Source organism: Raphanus sativus, chromosome 5 (genome assembly GCF_000801105.2).
Source record: "Raphanus sativus cultivar WK10039 chromosome 5, ASM80110v3, whole genome shotgun sequence".
In the NCBI taxonomy this organism is placed as follows: domain Eukaryota; kingdom Viridiplantae; phylum Streptophyta; class Magnoliopsida; order Brassicales; family Brassicaceae; genus Raphanus; species Raphanus sativus.
This window is the reverse complement of record NC_079515.1, coordinates 15310633-15324631: the sequence shown is the minus strand read 5'-3', so window position 1 is coordinate 15324631 and position 13999 is coordinate 15310633. Positions and strand designations below refer to the sequence as shown.

Below are 13999 nucleotides of genomic sequence, written 5' to 3'. Positions count from 1 at the left end.
CCATCCCCCATATCCTCTCTTGACATGGTTGGTTTCTAAGTCAGCCTTGTCGGCTGGTAGTGCAATAGCCAGTGGCAATGGAGTTGATCCCGTAGTCTTTCTTTCACTACTGCTCATTAGCAACTCATGATTTTGCTCAGCTTGCAACAATCTTGCTATTAGAGATGCATAGTTGATGAAGCCCATCTCTTTATATTGTTGTAGTAACAATAAGTTGGTAGGGTGAAAGGTGGAGAATGTCTTTTCCAACATATCTTCATCAGTCACTACCTCACCACATAGTTTCATTTCGAAAACTATTCTGAGTAGTGCAAAGTTATATTCTCCCACAGACTTATAGTCTTGGAATCTGAGGTTGATCCATTCTCGTAAAGCTTTGGTATGTATAACCTCTTGGATACAATTTCTATTTTCTAGATCTGTCCAAAGCTTTGAGGGATCATCGGTTAGATATGGACTTTTGAGTTTTAGACAGAGATGATGGCGAGTGTTCAGGAGTTCTATCTTCCTTGCAATGTTACCCTTTGTGAAGCGTTCACATAGTTTATCAGACTCAAGTACGGTCTTAATATCTTGTGCCCATTGCACACATTGCAAGTAGTTTTCTCCTGATATTATGATGGAGGAATTCGACATCTGAAATATTTAGTGTTTCATAAGCTAGATCTTAGTAATATGTTCTGAGAAACTGATTTCAAAAGTTTTCCAAAAACTTTCTAAAAATGGAAACTTTTTAGAAATGGAAACTTTTTAGAAATGGAAACTTTCTAGAAATGGAAACTTTCTAAAAATGGAAACTTTCTAGAAATTGAAACTTTCTAAAAATTGAAACTTTCTATCTACCAAAATAGGGTTTATAATATCGATTGGTTTAGGAATTTATAAACTGATTTGGTTTAATGTTTTCACAATTCGGATTTGGTTTTTATAAGTTTCATAAACCGGTTTAGATGAGGGTTTAATAATCGGATATGGTTTAAAGGGTTTCATAATCCGATTCGGTTTGGGGTTTTATACAAGTTTTAAATTTCATGAACTTTAGGGTTTGTTTATTAAACAAAATTATTATATCAAATCTAGCAACCTAATGATTCAATCAACCAGGGTATACGAGTTCTCTAAATTTCTAATCTCAACCTCAAACATTTTTCATAAAAATCGGATCAATCAAAATTAGGGTTTGATGACTTACCTTTGGATTAATTCGATTCGCTCCTTGGTTCCTTTGGAAATATTAACCTCAATTGATCTTACTGGGATCCTTTGTTTTACTTAAAGAAATTTATCAAAAAGAGTTAGTAAGATCAAAGATAATCGGCTGTAAACTAAACTAGAGAGAGAAGTTTGCAGCCTTAGGTTTATTTCTGATTTTGACGGTGCGGCTTGTAGCTGTCGTAGAGAACGCGTCTGATTGAGATGAGGTCTGCGGCGTTGGATTCTCCTCTTTAATAGCTTCAAATTTATATGTCGCACGTCTTCTGGATCGTTACGGTTTGGGAGAACGATCGATTTGAAATTGAGTCAAAATTTGGGTTCTTGAGCAATTGACGGCACGCACTAAAACAGAGCGTGGCGGCGCGTCTCAGATCCGATCGACGCGAGGTTTCCGGGTATAGATTCTTCTCTTCAAGATATTCAGTTTGGTAGGTCGCTCGGCGTCTGAGTCGTTACGGTTTGAAAGTTATGCCGGTTTGAAGGTCGCGCCGGAATTAGTTTTTTTTTTTTAATTTTTTTAGGGTTTTGGATCAAAACAGGAAAATGAGTTTTGAGCTTAGGGTTTTGGTTTTGAGGCTCGTGGCTTAGAGGCTATCGTGCTGATAACGTGTTGTGAATGTGTTATTATGTCGAATATGAGCTCCTTATATAAAGAGTTACAATGTCTGAAATCCTAATGGGCCAGTTACAAGATGTGCCACTAATGGGCCAAAGCCTAGTAAGTATCTTTTGGATAAACATTCATCTGAACCACTCGGTTCATAACAAATGTCTGGTTTATATGATTAGTATGACATCTGAAAGTAAATATATTTATTTATTATTTGCAGGCTAATTAAAATAAATTGATTATAAATTTTGTTGATTATGTAAAACACCTGAAAAATTATGGTTAATCTTTTTTTGGGTGCAATATGTGTGATGGTGCATCTTTATATAAGTGATAAAGCTACTTTAGTTGATTTGGTCAACTTGATTTAGCTATTTCAAAACACTGATCTGATCATGGAAATTGATTTTACCATGACTAGTCTGATCATACTTGTTTGCTTAAAAAATGACTGTGATTATGCATTTCACCAGACCAAACTAATTACCAACTGAGAAAACAAGTAAAAAGAATATAGCATGAAAAGATTCAACATATATATAGATTACAGATCTCGCTTTCTATATATAGAAAAATATCTCTTCTTCTCGTGAAGCCACGTGGTTATCTTAAAAATGGTAGAAATCGACACGAGTCATCGTTCTATCAAAAGATCGCTGTTTCGTTTGCAGATTAGTTCAAATGGGCCAAAAAAGCTTTCGTTAATACTCTTCTGTTTCTGAATAAGTATTATTTTGATATTTTCACACCGATTAAGAAAGTGACATAAGTATATGTAAGTTGTTATTAATTACAACTCTTTGACCAATAGTATTTGAGATAAATAAAAGTATTTATACAATCAATGCAGTTTGCAATCAGATTTAAGATGAAAATAAGTATAATTTGCATTGGAATTGAGAAGTGATATTTTTTATGCAATAAGAAAAAAATGTTAAAATAATATTTATTATGAAACAGAAAAAATATATTTTAATTATTTATCCCACTAACACCTATCATTATCTTTTTTGGCTTAACATCCATCCACTACAAGAAAACAGCACTTTGGCGAGGAAAGTTAACGAGGAAATATAATCCTCGTAAATTTACGAGGAACTTACGAGGAAATTACAAAGAAAGAAGTAAACCTCGTTATTTCCTCGTAAAATAACGGAGACAATATTTTGTCGTAAAGCCCACGTAACTTTACGTGGGCTTAACGAGGAAATACACTTTCCTCGTAAAGACCACGTAAAGCTTGCATTATCTTTACGATGAAAAGTGGAAATATACTTTCCTCGTTAAATCAACGTAAGATTACGTCATCTTTACGAGGAAATGATATACGTGAACTTAACGAGGAATTTTGAAGCACGTTTTTTTTTTGCTACCTACCTATTCCTCGCAAATTCATCGCAAAACTTCAACTACCAGATTCGAAAATTTTCTATAAATATGGAAGTTTCAACATCATTTTAAACACACCAACAAGAAAAAAAAAAAGAAAAACGTGAAAGGAAAAAAATGTCAGGCTCCGGGAATGTCTACGAGTTGCGGAGGTGGATGTATATGCATAGAGATGCTAACGGGAGAGTGACGAAAGAATACATTGCGGGACTGGAGACATTTATGCATCAAGCAGATTCCACACCGCTCGCCCTAGAAAGCGGTAAGATGTTCTGTCCATGTCGGAAATGCAACAATTCGAAATTGGCAAATCGTGAAAATGTTTGGAAGCATTTAATAAATAGAGGTTTAACGCCAAATTACTATATCTGGTTTCAACATGGAGAAGGTTATAATAATTATGATCAGAATGAAGCTAGTAGTAGTAATAGCAATTTTCAGGAAGAACCGGTTGCTCATCATTTGCATAATGAACATAGTTACCATCAGGAGGAGCAGATGGTAGATTTTGATAGGGTTCATGATATGGTAACTGATGCATTCGTAGCTCATGATGAAGATGAAGAACCTAACATAGATGCAAAAAAGTTTTATGAAATGTTAAATGCGGCGAATCAACCACTTTACAGTGGTTGTAGAGAAGGTCTCTCTAAATTGTCGTTGGCTGCTAGAATGATGAATATTAAAACTGATCACAATCTACCTGAAAGTTGCATGAATGAATTGGCAGACTTGTTCAAAGAGTATTTGCCGGAAGACAATGTGTCTGCTGATTCTTATTATGAGATTCAGAAACTGGTTTATAGTCTTGGGTTGCCTTCGGAGATGATAGATGTTTGCATCGACAACTGCATGATCTACTGGGGAAATGATGAGAAGTTAGAAGAATGTCGATTCTGCAAGAAGCCACGATTCAAGCCGCAAGGACGGGGACGTAATAGGGTACCGTACCAAAGGATGTGGTACCTACCAATTACAGACAGATTGAAAAGATTGTACCAATCAGAGCAGACTGCTGGAAAGATGAGATAGCATGCCGAGCATACTCAGACGGATGGTGAGATGACACATCCATCAGATGCAAGAGCCTGGAAACATTTTAACAAAGTATATCCGGAATTCGCTAGCAATATCCAGAATGCGTATCTCGATTATGCACAGATGGATTTAGTCCATTCGGAATGTCAGGGAGACAATATTCATTGTGGCCAGTCTTTCTTACGCCATACAACCTGCCACCGGAGATGTGCATGCAACGGGAGTTGCTATTCTTGACCATTTTAATACCTGGTCCGAAACATCCTAAAAGGTCGCTGGATGTTTTCCTGCAACCACTGATAAAAGAGTTGAAGGATTTGTGGTCAACAGGGGAGAGAACGTATGACTGCTCAACGAAGACGAATTTCACGATGCGAGCGATGCTTTTGTGGACCATAAGTGACTTTCCTGCCTATGGGATGTTGTCGGGATGGACTACACATGGGAGATTAGCTTGTCCATATTGTAATGGAGCGACAGATGCGTTTCAACTGAAGAATGGGAGGAAGACAAGTTGGTTCGATTGTCATCATAGATTTCTTCCCATTGGCCATCCGTACCGAAGAAACAAGACATTGTTTAGGCACAAAAGGGTTGTGAGAGACACTCCTCCTCCATATTTAACTGGAGAAGAAACTGAAAAGCAACTCGATTACTATGGAGCTTTGGAAACAGTTCCTCGTGGTGGTAATTGGCATGTTCCCCCTAATATGCCTGATTCTTACGGTGTTCATCACAACTGGCACAAGAAGAGTATATTTTGGGAGTTGCCATATTGGAAGGATCTTCTTCTGCGCCACAACCTCGATGTGATGCATATATAGAAGAATTTCTTTGAGAACATCATGAATACAATATTGAATGTCCCGGGGAAGACAAAATACAACATAAAATCGAATTTAGACTTGCCGGATATTTGCTCAAGAAGCGAGTTACATATAAACAGCAATGGGCAAGTTCCTGTTCCGATATTCAGATTGTCTTCAGAAAAAAAGTCGGTGTTGTTCAACTGGGTAGCATCAGAAGTGAAATTCCCCGATGGGTATGTTTCAAATCTGTCTAGATGCGTTGAAAAGGGTCAAAAGTTCTCCGGGATGAAGAGTCATGACTGTCATGTCTTTATGCAACGACTACTTCCCTTTGCTTTTGCGGAGCTACTTCCTACAAACGTACATGAAGCACTTGCAGGTACTATATTATTTATTGCAGTTATTTTATATATAATGATTTAGTTTGAAATATATATGACTAATATGTGTATAATTGTTTTTGGAATATACAAGGCATTGGAGCATTTTTCAGGGATCTGAGCACCCGCACCCTTAAAGTAGAAGTCGTGGAACAGCTTCAAGAGAACATTCTCATCTTATTGTGCAACTTGGAGAAGATATTTCCTCCTGGGTTTTTTGACGTAATGGAGCATCTAGCTATCCACCTTCTATATGAGGCATTGCTTCGTGGACCTGTACATTACGGATGGATATATCAGTATGAGCGAGCCATGAAATATTTGAAGGGAAAAGCGAAGAACCTTGCAAAGGTTGAAGAATCTATAATTGCTGGAAGTTTGACGGAAGAAACTTCTCACTTCACATCGTACTACTTTGCGTCAAAAGTACGTACTCGGAAAAGAGCTCCAAGGAGATATGATGATGGTGGTGTCGCGCCAACATACGCAGTTGCTGGTGTTCCAGACATCTTTAGCCAGATTGGGCGACTGGGTGGGAAATCAAAAGAGGTTTGGTGGTCGAGTGAAGAAGACGCTCATAGTGCACACACCTATATTCTACTCAATTGTGAGGATCCATTGATTCGTTATTTTGAAAGGTAACATAAATGGACACGTATAAATTAACACATATATATAATTGCCAAATATTAATTAATATAAAATGTGATTTTACAGCCTATTTGTTTCACAAGTCGAAGAAACATTCCCTGGTATATCCACAACTGACGTAGACAAAAGGAAAGATCAACACTTTATAAAGTGGTTGATGAGTCAGGTATTAACTTAAACTCTTTATTCATAAATGATTTGTATTTTAACGTTCACTTTGTTTTTGCAGGTTGATTTTGACGACGATGCAGATTATCCTAAGTGGTTACATGAAGTAATTCAATCTCCACATGTAAAGGTCACCACTTCACAGATGTATTTCACACGAGGCTATACTTTTCACACATATGAGTATGGTAGACAGCGGGCGACCAGTAACTATGGAATATGTGTGAAAGGGGAAACCGATTTCTACGGTATCTTGACAGAGATTATCGAAGTGGAATTTCCAGGGATATTGAAGCTGAAATGCGTCCTCTTCAAATGTGAGTGGTTCGACCCCGTCGTCAACAGAGGTGTTCGGTTTGACAAATTTGGTGTAGTTGATGTCAATGGTGGACGAAGATACAACAAATTCTTTATTTGGCATACATGAGCAGAATAAGCTTACTTCTATGTTTTCTTTATTTTCAGGTACAACAAATTCGAGCCTTTCATCTTAGCTTCACAAGCAGATCAAGTTAGCTACCTTCCATACCCTCGGATGAGAGAATCGGGAATAAATTGGTTATCTGTGATCAAAGTTACACCTCGAGGACGAATCATTAGTGGAGAAGAACCACCATTGCAAGAAGAACAGATAAATGAAGTCGAGGAACCTGAACAACAAATTGATGACATTCTTCTCATTGATCCGCATAATCATGAGTATGAAGATCTTACCGACGATGGCACAGACGAAGCTGTTGAAGACGAGTTTAATGAAAATGATGATGTTTCTAGTGATGACGAAAATGTATCCGATTGATGTATTTGTGTTTTAATATGATTGATTTTCAGACTTAATGCATGTGATTCGATTATAAAGAAAAAAAAAGATTGAGGTTTGGGATTGGAATATGAAGAGTAGAAGATAGGAAAGATGGTGTTTGTGGTTTGGGGTTTTTGATTTTAGGCGTTTAGAAAGAAAACCTCGTTAATTCCTCGTAGGTTACGACGAAATAACGAGGAAAGTAGAAAAAAAGAAAAACGCGGGCCTCGTTAATTCCACGTAAGACAGAATCGTCGTAAAGACCTCGTAAGCTTACGTGGAATTAACGAGGCTTCCTGTTTTTTTTTAATTCCTCGTTATTTCCTCGTGGGTTTACGAGGTTTTAACGAGATATGTTGTCTAAACCCCTAAACCCTAAACCCCAAACCCCATCTTTCTTATCTATTTTGTCTAAATCCCAAACTCCAAACCCCATTAATAATTTTATAATTTTCAAAAGATTATATTTTTAAATCTTCAAAAGATTATATTTTCAAATCTTCAAAAGATTATATTTTTAAATCTTCAAATGATTATATTTTCAAATCTTCAAAAGATTATATTTTCAAATCTTCAAATGATTATATTTTCAACTCTTCAAAAGATTATATTTTTAAATCTTCAAAGGATTATATTTTTGTTGCAAGATAAAAAATTTAAATAAATAATTTGATTTTGTATAAGTTTAAATTAGGAAGAAGAGATTGATATTAGAAGTTAAAGAATTGTGGTTATAAATTTTGAGGTTTGAAATGTTAACAATATTGAGGTTAAAAGAAATATATGTTATGAATATATGAAGTAGAATATAAGAAAGATGGGGTTTAAGGTTTGGGGTTTTTGATTTTAGAGGTTTAGAAAGAAAACCTCGTTAATTCCTCGTAATTTACGACGAAATAACAAGGAAAGTAGAAAAAAAGAAAAACACGGGCCTCGTTAATTCCACGTAAGACAGAATCATCGTAAAGACCTCGTAAGCTTACGTGGAATTACCGAGGCTTTCTGTTTTTTTTTTACTTCCTCGTTATTTCCTCGTGGGTTTACGAGGTTTTAACGAGAAATGTTGTCTAAACCCCTAAACCCTAAACCCCAAACCCCATCTTTCTTATCTATTTTGTTTAAATCCCAAACTCCAAACCCCATTAATAATTTTATAATTTTCAATCTTCAAAGGATTATATTTTTAAATCTTCAAAGGATTATATTTTCAAATCTTCAAAGGATTATATTTTTGTTGCAATTAAGATAAAAAATTTAAATAAATAATTTGATTTTGTATAAGTTTATATTAGAAAGAAGAGATTAATATTAGAAGTTAAAGAATTGTGGTTATAAATTTTGAGGTTTGAAATGTTAAGAATATTGAGGTTAAAAAGAAGATATGTTATGAATATATGAAGTAGAATATAAGAAAGATGGGGTTTAAGGTTTGGGGTTTCGATTTTAGAGGTTTAGAAAATAACCTCGTTAATAACTCGTAACTTACTAGGCTTTTACGAGGAACAGAAAGACGGGCCTCGCTATTTCATCGTTTGATTTGGGACGGGCCTCGCAATTTCCTCGTAAGGTTACGTGGTTTTTACGAGGAACAGAAACACGGGCCTCTTTAATTCCTCGTAAACTTACGAGGAAATTGCAAGACCTCCGTAAGTTATATATACAACCGCACAAACCTCACACTCTCCATTCCTCCCAACTTCCTCTCCACTTCCTCCCCATTTCGTCTCCAACTCCTCCCCCATTCCTCTCTTCTCCGAAAATGGTAATTTCCTCGCCCCCATAATTAGTTTAGACAATTTAGATAGGTGGTTAGTTTAGGTGGTTAGTTTAGGGAATTTAGATGGGTTTACGGATTTTATGTTCGTTAGATAGATTTTTTAATTATTGATGATAGTTTTTTAATTATTGATGATCATAATCTCAAAAAAAAATATTTTTGCAGGTTCGCCAGCGCATGCTTTCTGCTCACTACAGGGAGATATTCGGTGAGCCTGGTAGTCAGTTAGACCCGCCAGGTTCTTCTTCAGGTGCCGGCGGTTCAGATTCTTCGGATCAGGAGTCTGTTCCCGAGACTCAGCATTTCTTCCCTCTGATGCCTCCTCCGATGGCTCAGCCGATGCCTCCTCTGATGGCTCAGCCGATGGCTCAGCCGATGGCTCCTCCGATGGCTCCTCCGGTGCCTCCTCCGATAGCTCCTCCTGAGATCCCCGCCGCTGTTCATTCCGATCTCATGGTGCCACCTACTGTTCCCTTCTCGCAGTACACTGTCGAGGATATTCTCGGTATGCCAGGCAGAGCTGGTTTACCAATCATAGACCCCGACAGACCCGACGGGACTTTGTGGTAAGTGCATTTTTTAAATAATTATTTTAATTTATAACTTCATTAAATAATTTAAATTTTCATTTTTTCCAGGTTTGGGGTTGACAATTGCCTTGCGACAGATGTAACCGAGACGATTAAAGGTTACTTCTCCATGGCGCATCCAAACTGGAAATTGACGCCGATCTACATCCGAAAGACGTGGTTCAAGATTTACGCTGTAAGTAATTCTATTAATTAATTATTATTTTTTTTATTAACCAATTATTAAATTTTTTTTTGCAGCAAAAGTATCATTGGTCCATCGGGGTCAGTGAGAGAGTGAGGAAGGCGTTTTACGAGAAGGCGCAAGTTCGCTTGTCGGACACGGTTTGCAACTGGAAGGGTGCCTGGATCGTCAAGGGGTACACCCGTGGCAAACCCGCTGAGCTTACCACGGATGTTTGGGACGGCCTCATCCGTTACTGGAAGGATCCCAACTCCATTAGGATCGCAAACATTTGTGCTGCCGCCCGTAACACGGTAGACGAGCACGGTAACGGCCCGATGCAACACTCTACAGGCCAAAAACCCCATGCCGGTGTCCGTTTGCAAATGGTACGTAATTAAATATTTAATTTTTTTAATTATTATTTTTAATATAATTAAATATATTTCTAACAATTTTCTTAAATGTTTTTAGGCCAAAGAGTTTGGACGTCTCCCGACTCTTCCGGAACTTTACGAGCGGACCCACAAGAACAAGGCGGGCCAGTTTTTAGATGGCAAGTCCGAGCAAATCTACAACAACGTAATTGATCGGGTTTAGGAGCGCCAGACTCAGCTGACCCAGCAGTCCGCCGACGGATTACCGGTTACCTTATCCACAACTGAAGTGGATAAGATTTACGAGGAGGTAAATTTTTTAACATTATGTCTTTTTAATTATTAATTCATTAAATTTACCTTTTAAATTTAACTAACAAATATAATTTTTTTGTTTTTAAGGTTGTCCCTAAGAAAAAGGGACGTACGTTGGGGATCGGTTCCGTCAATGATGTCCCGAGAGCGACATCATCTTATGCTCAGAGACAGACCGAAGAAGTCACTCAGTTGCGTTCCGAGCTGGGCGCGACCAAAAGCCGTGTGAGTGGACTCGAGGCCTTCATTGACGTTATAGCGTCCACAAATCCGGAATGGGAAGCTTTGTTGAGGAACATGAAACAACAAAATCCCATTCCAGGCGAGTCATCGGGCACACATAACGAGGAGGATGTTACGAGGAGGAGCGAGGAATTCTACGAGGCGATGAACGAGCCTTAGTTTTTTTAGTTTTTTTCGGTTTATGTATTATAAAATCCAAAACTTAATTATATATAAAATATTTTGTTGCTTCTGAATTTTATTTAAAATTTATTTATAAACCCAATATTTAAATACTTTTATTTTATTAAATTAATAATTATTATATTTATCAAATAATATTTTTATTAATTCGAAAATTGGCACTCTACGAGTTATTTACGACGAAAAGATTTCCGAGGAATTTACGAGGAAAGCCTTTCGAGGTTTTTACGAGGAAAATATTTCAAGGACTTTACGTGGACTTCACGAGGAATCTTTTCAAGGAAGTTACATCGAATTTACGAGGTTTATTTTCAAGGATCTTACGTGTAAGTAATGACGGGTGTTCCGCGTGGCTTCTACGAGGAAAGCCTGCGAGTGATTTACGAGGAAAAGCGGCGAGGAACTTACGACGAAATATTAACTTCGTTTTTACGAGGAAATAGTAGACTCGCTATTGTACGAGGAAATGGCGACGAAAGTTTTGTTACGACGGACGATAAACGACGAAACTCTTTTCCTCGTTAATTCCTCGTAAACATCCTTTTACGAGGAATTAACGAGGAAAATGGCCCTCGTTAAATATCTGTTTTCTTGTAGTGCATCATTGATGCCGTCTCATCTCTTATGATTCCCACCACCAGTTCAGAGCCGTATGGGTAAATGTAACACTTCCGCTAAACGTTAAAATCATGTTATTAAGATTCACCATTGAGTTCCTCAGTCCACCTCTCCCACTATGGCCAATTTAATTTTCAATTCACCTAGCACTTTGTAAACCAGAAATTTTGATCCTATAAAAAGGGATGATGTCCTCTCTAAATCTCATTGCTGCACCCGAATCATGTATATTTCTTCTTTACAAGCACAACCTACAACAATGATGGACTACCATCTTCAAATTTCAGCCGGCTGGGTTTTTTCATTTTTCTGAGGCACTAAATTTAGGATTAACATCCTCTTCAATGATGAAAAGTTTGACCTCCTCATCTTCCCTTTCCTTCCTTTTCCAGTTTAAATTTCAATTGCCGATTATGTTCACTATCATATAGTTAATTAGATTGTGTTGTTTTTTATATTTCTTGTTTAATTAGAATATTTGGAAAATCATCAATTGCGTTTAGTTCTTTTTCATTTTTATCTACGTAGGTGACACTTAGAAACGAAGGATATTGGAGACCATAATTAATATACAATCTGCATCTCCTTTTTTTAGTTATGGAATTTTTCTGGGTTATGGAAAGTAAGTTTGATGGAAGACATACTTCATATATGCTCATCTGCTTCTGTTAAACCCACACAGCTTCAGCGATCAATGCTTGCAAACAATTTGACGGTAAAACACATTTCTGAAGAGTGCACAACACCATGTAACTCAGCTCAGCCACCACCTTAATAATCTTCAGACAGATTTAAGGAAAAGAGAATGATCTCAGAACCAGCTGAGAAAAGAAGTTAGTCTTTATTTCTTATACCATTCCATAAAATATACTTCCTCCGTTTCATATTTTAAGTAGTTTTAGTAAAAAAAAACTTTGTTTCAAAATATAAGTAGTTCTTTTAACATTTCAATGTAGCTTTTGCATTTATTGTATATTATGCAACCAATAAAAATATGTTAACTTTTTATAATGGGTTGAATTTATATATTAAATGATACTTTTTAAAAAGTAATAAATTTCTTAATATTAGTAATTTTATGTAAAAACTACTTACAAATTTAAACGGATGGATTATTATTTATTGAATATCAAATAAAAATTCATTTCATTGCAATATAACATTCTAGATTGGCTCGGGGATTATCTATCAACATTTAGTACAGGAGATCCGTAATTTGATTATTGATCACTCACTCTTCAATGGTTTCTTACAGAGAAATCATGTTTTTGTTACCTTGAGTTGAAAATCTCAGTTTGTCTCTATCTGTCACGTTTAAGTTTGGTCAAATGCCTAAAGCAGCTGCAAGCTAAAGTGTCACAGAAAGTGGGGTATCCAACAAGGTTGTGCTCATTTTGGAGAAAAAGACGAGACTCGAGATCATTTATTCTTTGTCTGCCCATATTATTATACCGTTTGGGACCGTCTAGCAAGAAGACTGGTAGGAAGGAGTATTAACCCGGATTAGCAGGACATGTTTAGCTTCATTCAAACTGGTGCATCAAATAAGGTTGATCAGATTCTCATTCGAATGGTGTTTCAGGCAGTAGTTTACAATGTTTGACGAGCACGGAATGGTCGCAGGCACCTACAATCTCCTCAAGGGAGTGAGCAACTGACTACAGTAATCAACAAAGGAATCAAGGATAGGATCATATCCCTAAGATATCTGTTGGATCATCCCTTAAATGGTCTTCTCTGGAGATGGTTTGAAGCATTTGATTAGATTTTCTATAGCATAAAGTCTTTTATAGGTATATGTTTATTTCCTTTTTTCATTCTTAGCTAGCCCATTCTTTGTAAATGTCCTTTTCTGATTGATCAATAAATTAAAAATTGCATCAAAAAGAGAAAATAAGACGTAAACAAGATAAATATAAAATTCTGGAAAAGGTTTATGCTTGGACTATCTACAATGGCTTATTGAATTAAAAAATCAATAGTTAAAAAAGTACAATGGTCTATTGAAAAACAAATTGAATCCTATGTGTATTAAGTATGGTTGAAAGAATTCAACAATGTTGAATCCAATGAGCACTTGTCACTAAATTATGAGTCATAGATATTTCTGATTTTTTTTCATCTGAATTATTTGATATAAATTATCTCATAAATTTTTATTTTCTAAATTTTATTTTTACATCAAAATTTATCATTTTCAAATTCTGTAAATAGAAACTTGTTTCATTTGATTTGAACACAAAAAAAGTTCATCTATTTGTACTATAAATTTTCTATTAGACTCCATTAAACCTTTGCCTTTATATTTCTCTTTTTTCTAATGAAATGAATCCCAACTAGACTATTGTTATTTAATTTTGATCAATAATTATAATTCTTAACTATTTCAATTTAATTTTAATCAATAAATTTCAATATGTAATGAAAAAAAACATATAAGAAAGCAAAATTATGAAAGAAAAAAATTATAGGAAAATGTGTTGAACTTAAAAATTGAGTGGGTGTTGAATTAGTTGGTAGAAAGGCGAAAATATGATGTGGAAGAGAGGGAAGATGATGTGAAGAATGTTGAAAGTGAAAACTATTGTTGATAGTCTTACAAGTAGTGTGCATAAGATTTAAACAAAAAACACAAGATAAAAACACTGAATAATTTTAAACCTGGCAAAGA

The 13999-nt window shown here is 36.0% G+C and overlaps 1 protein-coding gene across 1 annotated transcript; it reads left to right on the top strand.

Moving 5' to 3' along the window:
- The first annotated feature begins 5158 nt into the window (after positions 1 to 5158).
- LOC130494879 (uncharacterized) lies at positions 5159 to 6270 on the top strand. Its single transcript, XM_056985702.1, has 3 exons — positions 5159 to 5440; positions 5536 to 6079; positions 6159 to 6270. The coding sequence occupies exons 1-3, from the start codon at positions 5347 to 5349 to the stop codon at positions 6268 to 6270; spliced, it is 750 nt and encodes a 249-aa protein (XP_056841682.1). The 5' UTR covers positions 5159 to 5346.
- Positions 6271 to 13999: the final 7729 nt, after the last annotated feature.

Excerpts from the sequence above, each read along its gene's own strand:
- LOC130494879 (XM_056985702.1), top strand. The coding sequence starts at position 5,347 with ATGAAGAGTCATGACTGTCATGTCTTTATGCAACGACTACTTCCCTTT. Across the intron at positions 5,441-5,535 it reads CGTACATGAAGCACTTGCAG|GCATTGGAGCATTTTTCAGG; the intron begins GTACTATATTAT and ends GGAATATACAAG. Across the intron at positions 6,080-6,158 it reads TTGATTCGTTATTTTGAAAG|CCTATTTGTTTCACAAGTCG; the intron begins GTAACATAAATG and ends GTGATTTTACAG.